Source organism: Rutidosis leptorrhynchoides, chromosome 6 (genome assembly GCF_046630445.1).
Source record: "Rutidosis leptorrhynchoides isolate AG116_Rl617_1_P2 chromosome 6, CSIRO_AGI_Rlap_v1, whole genome shotgun sequence".
In the NCBI taxonomy this organism is placed as follows: Eukaryota; Viridiplantae; Streptophyta; class Magnoliopsida; order Asterales; family Asteraceae; genus Rutidosis; species Rutidosis leptorrhynchoides.
The window spans coordinates 8,761,943-8,774,172 of NC_092338.1; the positions used below are offsets into that span (position 1 = coordinate 8,761,943).

General features: G+C 36.0%; 1 protein-coding gene across 1 annotated transcript; it reads right to left on the reverse strand.

The window, feature by feature from the left end:
- Nucleotides 1-1,628: 1,628 nt before the first annotated feature.
- On the reverse strand, nt 1,629-4,675 carry LOC139853002 (GDSL esterase/lipase At2g42990-like). Its single transcript, XM_071842362.1, has 3 exons — nt 4,322-4,675; nt 2,268-2,763; nt 1,629-1,870 (listed from the first exon to the last, which is right to left on the reverse strand). The coding sequence occupies exons 1-3, from the start codon at nt 4,673-4,675 to the stop codon at nt 1,674-1,676; spliced, it is 1,047 nt and encodes a 348-aa protein (XP_071698463.1). The 3' UTR covers nt 1,629-1,673.
- Nucleotides 4,676-12,230: the final 7,555 nt, after the last annotated feature.

The following is a 12,230-nucleotide window of genomic DNA, read 5'->3' on the forward strand; positions in this document are numbered from 1 at the left end:
AAAAAAAGCATAAGTGTTTTTCATATTAGAGTTGATACTTTAATTTGAATGCACGTCATTAATGATTTAGTTTGCAATAATCGTTGAACATCCAAATTACATATCACGAGATGAGCTTAATAATGTTAATAATCATGACACACGCACCGAAGGACTATTTGAAGGAAGAAGGAATGAGATGAAACATATTCGTAACAATATTGCTACTTCAATATGGAATGATCGTCATTAATAATTTAGTAGTATTATATATGTTTTCGGTTATTAGTAGTATTATATATGTTTTCGGTTATTTGGTAATGACTATGTTTTATTAAACTAAAATAATGATATTTAAGTATTTTTTCTAGTGTCCATTTTTGTCATTTTACTTATTTTATAACAGCTCCAGCTACTTTGCCAAACAATTAAATACATTTAAAAAGCTTCAGCTAAACGCTTTCAGTTAAACGCTTGCAGCTAAAGGCTTGCAGCTAAACGCCTGCAGCTAAACGCTTGCAGCTTCCAGCTAGTTTTGGCAAACATACCCATAATCACATCATTATGGAAAAAAGCCTTAAATTTCCAGCATGCTACTGCCATATAATTGAAATTGGTCAGAATAACTCATTTTCAAGACCCTCAAGCAATGAAAATTGCATGATGCGTGTATCTTGGTACGTGATGTGTGGTTACGAGAAAATGACTAAAACGGGCACTTTTACTCTCGAAAACGCACCAAGCACCAAGCACCACGCACTGTGCGTGGTGCATGGTGTTTGGTGGGGAGAACCATGAATGACCGTATCTTTTGACTCGTAGTTTCGGAGGCGGTTTGTCCCAAAATTGTTTTCGAAACGAGGTCTCGAAGACCTTCAATTTTTTCCGTTTTCGTTTATTTTGACTTTTTAACATACTTTGACCACTCATTACTTGCTATAAAACAAACTAATTTCTGGTACGTTAATTTTATCATCAATCTTGACTAAAAGTATACGATATCCCTCAATCAATTGAATAAACGTCACATTTCGCAAATCGAGCATTTACAAAGTTATTAAAAAAATGCAGCTGCATACTAGGTGTATATTCAAAATTATTTTTGTCGCCTTAGAAGCGTTCCAACGGACAGATCTCGATAAGATACACGTTTTCAAAAAAAAGGTGACTAAATCGGACCAACAAGTCAAAAGATGTGTTCAATTAAAGTTTTTCTCCAACAAGCACCAAAAACCATGCACCATGCACGGTGCGTGGTTCTTGGTGGATGTTGCATGTTCGCGACTAAAAATGCATTTTTGGGTCATTTTCTCGTAACCACACATCACGCAAAAAGATATACGCATCATGCAGGATGCGTAAATAAGGGATATTTCTTGTAATTTTTATTTTTTGAGAACACTTTTATAAATATGGGTATTTTGACCAATTTCTCATTTCCCATTTCCCATTGGATAAACAATATATATAATTTGGGCCGTAGAAACTAGGCCTTTCCAAGCCAATCAGAAAGAGAAAATAAAAAATGTCTACACCAAAGCAAGCAACATAAAATAGAATCTATTTGTATTTGCACACGAGACATAACATAATAATTTAATTTAATTAATAATAATTATAACAAAATGATATAACACACCTTGGATTAATATCTTAATACCTTGTATTCTTGACTTCATTTATATAATCCAAAATTAGGACAATAGTTTAGAAAGAACGGTTTTAAACAGATGTTGAGATATAATGCGATTCGTCTTTTCACTAGGATGAAAAGAATCCCAAAATACATATTTATTGGCATCGGAGCATGTAAATGGGTTATATTGATCACACATGTATCCCATCTCAAATAATCCTGTTGAACAACATGCTACTGCTGCAGTCTCGAATCCTATCAACAAAAATAAATTGTTATATTTTCCTCAATTTTATATTAAAAAAATGCTAAATGAAAATAAACTTTATTTTACTATTATTGTAGTGTGAATTAATTCATCTAGTTGGGAAGATAAATACTGATGTTGATATGAGAACTTTTTTCGCTGCAAGGCTTTGTCAATTTAATGCCACATAAATTAACTCAACACAATATATGGCATAGATTGGTCACCAGCAATATTAAATGCACCTCCACACTATTTAAACTCGTAATAATAATTATGTGATATATGATATCACATGTATGAATTTGCTATTAATGTGAAAATTTAAAAATGAATGTTTTTATTTTATATATAAATAAGAAAGTGGGTAATTAAAATGAGCCGGAGTAGAGATGGAAGCATTACCATAAGCTGACGGTTTCCGAACAATTTGTTGAAAAATCATATACGGATTAGAAAAGACTATTTTGCTCCCCGAAAGCTCCCGATTCAACTGCGTAACCAAACGTCCCAACTTCCCGTTAAACGCTAACGCCACCTTATTATAATCGGCATTACATTTATTTCCATTTCCAATCATAAAGCTCGTGGTTCGTTCCAACGGCAAACAACCCATTGGAGGAAGCCCTCCGAGCGAAATTTTTCTTGCACCGAGGCTATAGAGTTGTTTGATAAACGACTCGGCAATTTTGACTAGAAAATCTTGGTATTGTGTGACATTGTATTGGCGTCTCCTGTTTTGAAGTGTATAATAATTCTCAAGAAAGTCATTTGTGCCCATGCTTGTAAGATAGACTGCTTCTGATAAAATGGTGTTGGCTTTTTGGTCACCTAAATATGCTCTTAGTTTCTTTTGGTATTCCTTATAGTTTTCCACTTCTTTCCATAGAGGTATCACTGACTGCATTTCACAAATATTAACGTCATATTTAGTGGAGAATGGTGAATTCTTCGTAACTAGTAAAACGAATAAATGAATAACGTTTTCTCTGTTGTCGTGGAAAAATATTTTTATTCAAATGTATGTGATTGCTTACAAGCTTTGTTATGGTCACACAAACTATGCTACCAATGCAATTTGAACTTAAGATCTCTTTTTTGAATATTATAACCCCAACTACTAAGCTATGTTGAATTTTTTTATCAAGTACTGAACGTATAAGGTATCTCTCTCTTTAGGCTACCCGGTAAGGGACTGTACATGGTTTGACCGGGATATCTCATCACAATTTCTGACCCATTTCTCATACCACTCCAAGAAATGTTGCTAGTGATATTTGCACTCGAAACTGAGGATATCATTTTCCTAACCACTAAGCAACAACAACAACGACAACAACGAAACCCAATACCACATGAGTGGTGTATGGGGGAGGTGGGATGTAGATAATCTTTCCCCTATCCGAGAATAAAGACAAGTCATTTCTCCACCCAGAGTGAAAAACACTCAAAAGTAGAGAAAGTCATCCCTCTCTCTATTCGACGGATAAAGAGATTGCTTCCGAGTGGACCTCCGGTCAATAAGTAAATTAAAATTAAATTAAATTAAAAATAAAATTGAGACGCCATGAAAATGATAAAATCAAATTTCCATGGGTTTTAAATCCTGCTTGAAATTTACTTTAGGCTCTAAGAGTTAGTCAAGTCGCCAATAAATCGACGCTTGCTATTGACTCAATAACTAGAGCCGTACCTAACCACTAAGAATTATATTATTTCCTCCGTCTCAATTTAATAGTTCGGTTTTAGTTTTTGAGTTGACTCAAATTAATAGTTCATTTTTATATTTTATAAATAAATTATAATAATAAAATAAAGTTTTTTTAAACCTTTAATTTATGCATTAAAACAAAATGTAGATAAAATTTATGAATAAAACAGTAAAGTAAATAAAAAATACAAAATTTTTTATTTTTATTTTTTTTTCTGTGAACTATTATACCAACATTAATGTGACTTGATCAGGGCGATGACCACCATCATGCCCATCACAACATTAACACCGCGTGGAGCAAATATTTTGGGCCGTAATTGAAGGTATCACGAACATCATCACAGGTTGCATCAATCGGTGGAGTATTATTTTCTCACATTACGTTTCTTTATACTTCCAACTTTCAATTAGAATTTGACACATCGCCCATCACATTCTCATCTTCTCTCTCACCCATCACAAAACACATTATAAATTTATCACTGTATTCCACAAAAACCCATCACCCCCCATTAAAATGGTCTTAAATTGGAAATGAGGGAGTACTTTACAGTACTCTGTAGTAGGATATATGATTAATTAGTACTGTACGTTGTCGACAGATGAAGTGTCTACTCTTGTAACAAATATTCTACTTTTAACAGCTTAATAAAGAATAAAAAATGTAATGTCCATATATATAAACATAATACGTGTCTAAGCTATGTAAATTAATTATGATAAATGAGTAACGGAATATACTTACAAGCACATCTGACGTGGCATTGTCGTAACCGGTCCCAGCAGAAGCGAAACAAACACCCGTAGCAAAATCCGACATGTTATAAGCCGGATCAAAGTAAGCCGGCACGAACGGTCGTAAGCCAAATGACTCGGAAATAAAATCTGTCGGAACGCGTCCATTTGAGAATCTACCGGTTGCCTTTCCGCCATAAAAATCACGACCATATGGCTTGAAATTGCTCTTCAAAACCGTTTGCAAATGGTTGTTGTTTCCGGCATCGACGGACGAATCACCGAACACGATCACTGCCGGAATCTTGGATTCGATGGTGTTGATTTGAATGATGATGAAAGCAAAAACGATTAAAAAGATCATTTTTGGGAGTGAAGAGTGGTTAGTAAAGAGTGATAGTAGAAATGTGAATATAAATAAGAAGGAAGAGGATTACAGTTGGAAAGGCAGGATTGAGTTTGTTGAGAATAATAAATGCAAATAATATTTATTGCATTATGAGAAAGTAATTAATGACAAATGATATTTTCTATGCCTTCGATGCGAGTGTTTCGCTTTTATATTGAACGTAGACGTTGGATGTTCTTACGGGTTTCAAGATGCACTAGTTTGTATCAGAATGTCATGCGTTCACGCTATCAAATTAGACGGCAATTTACATTACGATGGATTCCTCGGTTTGGGTCGTAAAATGTTGGTACCTATGTTCAGAGGCGAATTCAGGATTGAGAGATCATGGTGGCTTACTCGATAAACACATATTATGTTTATAAATTTTAATCTAATTTTTAAAGTGACAATGGACAGCTTGTCAATACATTTGAGACTTGATCATTGAGAGGACTTATAATTATTTAGCAAAAAATACAATTAAAATTTGAGCTTTATTTTGAGCCTTGGGGGAGGCTGAGCACCCCTCAGTCCCCCCTTGTCTCCGCCTCTGCCTATTTCCATCCGGTTAACGAGTACCACTACAACAATGTAACTACTTAGTGTGATGAGGTAGATTGCCGATTAATGTTTTTCCTGGAAACGGATCTCTGCAGACCCGGTTCACGGCCAGAATGCTGTGGGATGACTTTATCAATCTCGTGGAGCCAAACTATGAGTCGGTCCGTCTAGCGTTCTACGACTAAGTATCGATGTTCTACATTGAGAAAGTACTATGTGAGAGATAAAGTTTGTTCTATGCCACAAGTCTAGTAGTTTTCAAAGTGATGACCTAGGTGGCCTATTTATAGGCATGAGTGCTCGGTGATATTCCGAGATACGTGTCATGGTGCTATTTATTGATTTTATGTGAAGATTGCAAAACCTACTTTATGCTAAGTAGTGATGTGGCATATGTGCCGCTCACATGGTCATTTTAGGGATTAAGCATAGAAAACTGTCTTCAGGGTTTACGCAAAATGTTGGACGGCTTAATGTATGATTTATTTGTTATTCTTGACGAAAAACGATGAAACGGATAATTATTAAAAAATGCTTTTAATACTGTTTTTATGTGTTTCGAGCGTTTCTTCCATATAAAAATGATGGTTTTATGCGTGTAAACCATATGATACATCATTACACAATGATGAATGTTATGTTGGTATAATTGTTTATTTTCAATTGTATGTGTCAAATATCGTAGGTGATTGGTTTCATGTATGTACAATGTAGTGAGTGCCTCATTCAATTGTTAGTTTCAAATAGATTGTTTGGCTAATCAATTAGATGTTACGGTCTGTATCAAATTATAACTCAATTAGATAATTGTATATATTCTAATTTTAATTCTGTTTTTTTTTTCTTAAAAAAAATACTACGTATATAATAAAAACGGCTAGTGAAAATTTTATTTTTATTTTATGGATGAAGGTGTTGGTAATGGGGGATGATTCTCACACACACTTTTTTTATTCTCACACGCTAATTGAGTATTATTAGAAGAGTAAAAGGTTAAAATAGGTGTGTGAGGATCAAAAAAGTGTGTGTGAGAATCATCCCCGTTGGTAATTAATTGTGTAATTTTAATGGTTTGTAAATTCTTAGGAATGTATGTGTCAATCCTTAATTTATGTGACGTTTCACCATTTGCCCCTTTTTGTTTGTCGAAATGACAATAACTACCCTAAATAATAATGACAATTATTTGATAAAAATAACTATCATAACTATATAAAAGAATAGGGCATGACTTTTTCCAGTATGTGTCAATTGAAATTTTCTTTAGAACACCAATTAATCAAGAGAAGAATTCATCCATCGGATTTTTAGCATCAATAATGAAATTGATTAACCCTAATCGATTATGGCTTCATCATCAAACCCTAATTGCAATTCGATTATTTAACCAAGTAATTTTCCTTTAATGTTCTTGTTATTAATTTGTGATTACATGTGATTAATTATGTATATGTTAATGAATTAATTAACGTGTGGTATTAGAGCAATTATGTAACATGTAATCCAAAGATTAAGTGTTGTGTTTAACATCGGCATCCGTATATATAATACTCAGTGTGGATTAAATCAATTCAATTTAAGAATGTGCTTATTGGTTTTAATTAACGATGTTATCAATTATTGATGTTATAATCTGATGCACTTCAAGTTTTGAATTAATTTAATCCACATCAATTACGGATGAATAAATTAATACCATAGGATTTCGTAAACTGATTACAAAATAATAACAATTTAATTAATTATTATCGCATTTATAATTTGAATAATGAATACGTTGCTTTTGCTCAACCAATTTAAGGAATGAATTAATTCTAATTATTAATATTAATTGTTAGTATTGATAGTTTGGTTATATTAGTTAAGTTAGCTTGATAACAGATGATGATAGAGTTTAGTAAGCCGTTTGCCAAAATTTTAAAGTTTAACAAACCATTTGTTCAGTGATGAAGTCTAATACTCATTTGCCGGAAACACATTTTCAAGCCTGTCAGCGCAGCTCTTTTTGAAACGGTACGAGCAGACCACTTAAGCAGATACCTAGACTTCCATTTTGAATCACCAAGGAAGGTAGTTGTGTAGGCGGAATATAATATCCTTCATCGGGATTTCTTTCTCTCTTGCTTAAATGCTAACCATCTTTTCTGACTCTGTCTATACTTTCATCCGCTTGAAATACGTTGACCTGGGCTTGCTACCCCCACCCAAGTAGCCTATTCAGTCTCAAATTGAGTACTAAAGTCAAATTATCCTCCCCAAAAGAAAGCAACATTCTACTGATTTGATTATCTTCGTCCCTTCCTTATAGTAGGAATTTATCTATCGAACCCTATAACCGGAACCCGAGAAAGGATAAAGCCATCTATCCCACTATCTAGCCGGATAGAAAGAGGAAAGGGCTCTATCAAAAGCCTTGTATTTTCACTGCTTTTTCGATCCTCAAATGCCGGTTTCCTCCTTAAAGGCGTTCTAACGTGCTGCCCTTTATCTGAACCTCCTGTAACATCCCGCCTTTTTCCGTCAACTTTTCCGTTTAACTATTTAAGTTCCGTTAGATGTTTATAACACATCTCGTTAATATGCGTTTGAATTATCTTGTTAGGTAATTTCCGCACCCGATTTAAGTTGAGGGACCAATCTTGCCAAATGTTGAAACTTGTGACTAGGTCAAAGAGTCAAACTCTCATTCTATCCATTCATTCATCTCTTCCAATTTCTTAATACTCCAACTTTTCCTCTCAACTTCAAGAACAAAGATTCATCATCCAAAACCGAGCTAGTGATCTTCTTGCCAAACAAAATACATATTTGAACTCCTCGTGATCTCCTCTTCGTTTCCATACCGAATTCATCAATTTTGGGTAACTTTCTAAAATCACTAATTCTTGTGTTCTTGAGATTTTTAAGTTATAAGGTTGTTAATTAGTGTCTATGGCTCGAGTCTAGTTTGTTTATGTGATTTGTATGCTCGTTTTTGATATTTTGATGTAACTAGTTCATATTGAAAGAATGCTTGCTTAATCTTGAGTTTTAGGTGTTCATATGTTGTTGAATGATGAAAGTTCATGTTTTAATTGTGTTCCTAACATCACTAGCTTCAAATTGGTATGTAGGTTGACATGGATTAGTTTCATATGCAAGATTGTTGAATTTGTGATTTTGGATTAGGGTTTGATGAGCTTTACATGAACTTTTGATGCGTCAAATGCTATGAGATATTGTTGTTAAGTGTTTTGTTGCAATGTGTGTTTGATTACCTTCGAAACGGCATATCATTCATGTAAATTGGTTGCCCGAATCATAAAATGCGTTTTTGGAAATTTAACTTTGATTATGAACGTTTAATTACGGTTTTTGGTTGTTGTAAGTGGAAGTTTGATTGATGAAATGTACTTAGTTGTATTCCTCGTCAAAATACCTTTCCAACGATATATAATAGGCATTATAAGTGTTTGCGGGTCAAGAGTTGGGTTGGAAAAGGTTTTGGCTCGTGCATACTTGGGAAAAACAGAAACAGACCTGCACAGAGGGTGGCGCGGCGCGCCCCTACCCCGCGCGGCGCGCCAAATGGCCTGGCCAGAATTCTGTCCAAATTGGTCAATTTTTGAATAATGTTTGGCATGCTACGCACCTCCGATTAACATGTAACTTGGCCAACATGATCATATATGATTTCTAAGATTAGAAAAATAGTTCGGAACCCGACCCGAACGTGTTGACTTTCGTTGACTTTGACCGACCAAAGTTTGACTTTTTGTCAAACTTAACCAAATGATTATGCAACTTTCCTAACTTATTTATATACTTGTATCTTGTATGAAACTTGGCAAATTGATTTCACATGCTAAATAATCGAGTCGTAACGAGCCATAGGACTAATTGAACATCTTTGACCTATCGTGTTTACCATTATTGATACAACCTATATGTTTAGGTCAAGACTAGCTTTGTCTTTGCACGCGTTTACTTGTTGAAGTACTCTACTACTCGTGCACTCAAGGTGAGATCATAGTCCCACTTTTACTCTTTTTGAACTTACATTTGGGATGAGAAAACATAAACATTTCTTTACTAAGTGAACACAAGTACAGGAAAAACAAACATTCTACATACGAGTTTAGAACAAAATCCTCAATTCGATTATCATTAGTTACACTTGCCGGGTGTAAGCGAGAACTTATGTTGTATGGATCCATATGGGTTTGACAAACCCTCATTCAAACGGTTCGCTACCGTTTACGAATGAAATATATTTTCGAGAAACAGTGTATGTTCTAGCACTAAGTGATGGGGTTCAATGGAAGGAAATGTTAAGTATTGATAATTGGGTGCTCGTGAAACAAACTTTTGGAATGTATTACTATTGTTACATTGATGCAAATCTTGTGGTTCACTTGTACTTACTTACTTAAACCTATGATTTCACCAACGTTTTCGTTGACAGATTTCTATGTTTTTCTCAGGTCCTTGAACGATACATGATACATGCTTCCGCTCATTATTTGATACTTGCATTGGATGTCGAGTATATGTGCATTTCATGGAGCGTCTTTTGACTTTACTTTAAACCGTGTCGCCTAGATTTCATTCGTATTATAACGTTGTAACTTAACTATTGGTTGAACAATTCTTGTAAACTTTGGGAACAAATCTTTATTTTGAAATGAAGGCGACATATTTTGGTCAAACTTTGTCTTAAAGACTTATGACCACGTAACGGGACCTAAGTAGACGGCGCCGTCAAACATGATTTGGTCGGGTCGCTACAGATGGTATCAGAGCGTTGGTTGTAGGGATTTAGAGTTCATTAGTGTCAACCCCGAGTCATAGGGTACATTGATGAGTCTAGACTACAACCGGCATATAGACTTGAAGTAGGAATTACTTGACTACTTGTGCATTTATACTCGAACGCTTCTACTCATATCTACTCTTAGTTCATCTTAATCTCACGTTGTTTAATTTGATTGACACGCCACCTTGACTTTATAGAATAATGTCGAATGCACATATGAATCAGGGTAATATAATTTCCGGGATTATATTACGGTGACTCATATGAACGTTCCGACATTATGACATAAAGAATTTAAGGCGAGTCGGAAAAAAAAAAAAAAAAAAAAAAAAAAAAAAAAAAAAAAAACTTCTCTTTATCTTTATTCTATATCACGGTTAGTATTATTGAGAATACTAATCAATGATATTCTTGTGTCTTGAAGGAACAATGGCTCCTCGTCGTGTACGCCGCAATGAAACTCCCGAACAAGCTCTCGAACGGATGATAGCTACCGCCGTAGATGCGGCCATGGCCGGTCACTCATCCAACAACAATAATAATAACAACCACAACAATAACAACAACAACAACAACAACAATGGAGCCGGAAACTCAAACGAGGGATGCTCCTATAAAGCTTTCATGGGGTGCAAACCTCACACTTTTGATGGAACCGGGGGACCGGTCGTGCTCACCCGATGGTTTGAGCAAACGGAAGCCGTCTTTAGCATAAGCGGTTGTCGGGACCAAGACAAGGTCAAATACTCCACTCACACTTTCTCCGGAATTGCTCTAACATGGTGGAACACCTATGTTCAATCGGTGGGTACCGATGAAGCTCATGTCCTCTCTTGGGCCGATCTAAAGGAAAAGATGATTGTTGAATATTTTCCGCGCGAAGAAACCCGAAAGCTTGAGGAAGAACTAAGAGCTTTGAAAGCGGTCGGAAACGACCTTAAAGCTTATAATCAACGCTTCGCCGAACTATCCTTGATGTGTCCTAATCTTGTTAACCCCGAATCTCAAAGGATTGAGCTCTACATGCTCGGTCTTCCAAAAAGCATCAAACAAGGGGTGATGTCCTCCAAACCCACTACTCATCAAGCCGCTATGAACATGGCTCGCCAACTAATCGAAACGGTTGACGAAATCGTAGTTCTGGCACCTAAAGCCGAGGATAAATCGAGCGGCAACAAAAGAAAGTGGGAACCCTCCCAATCAAGCAACAACAACTTTGCTAAGAAGCCTTACACCTCCGACGGCAAGAAAGGTTATGCCGGGAACCTACCTCTTTGCAACAAATGCAACAAACATCACTTTGGCGAATGTAGTAAGATAATTTGCCACCGGTGCCAAGGAGTTGGTCATAAGGCCAACGATTGTAAAAGTGCCACTCCCGTCGCTCGAAAGTGGCCCAATGCACCAAAGACGGGCACTTGTTACGAATGTGGCCAAACGGGTCATTATAGAAATGCATGCCCGAAAAGGAAAGATAACACCAATACGCGCGGCCGAGCTTTCAACATCAACACCGAGGAAGCCCGGGATGACACTGAACTAGTCACGGGTACGTTTCTTCTCAACAATTCTTATGTCTCTTGCTTATTTGATTCGGGTGCCGATAAATGCTTTGTATCCAAGACTTTGACTCATTCTTTTAGCACTCCACCTCTTCCATTAGATACCACTTATACCATTGAAGTAGCTAACGGAAAACTATTAAGTGCCGACACATATTACCGGGGGTGTACGTTAAACATTTTGGGTAAGGAATTTGAAATTGACTTGATACCCATGGAACTAGGAAGCTTTGATGTAATAATCGGTATGAATTGGTTAGTCAAAACGAAATCTCACATTCTTTGTGATCTTAACGCAATCCGAATTCCTATCGAGAATGGTGAACCTTTGATTGTTTATGGCGATAAGAGTTGCACCAGACTCAACCTCGTTTCGTGCCTTAAAGTTAGAAAACTACTCCGTAAGGGTTGTTTTGCGATCCTTGCCCACGTTAAGAAAGTCGAGTCCGATGAGAAGCATATCGATGATGTGCCAATTGTTAGTGACTTTTCCGATGTATTTCCCGACGAATTGCCGGGTCTTCCACCTCATCGACCGGTTGAATTCCAAATCGATCTTATTCCGGGAGCCGCACCCGTAGCACGTGCACCATATAGACTCGCTCCATCC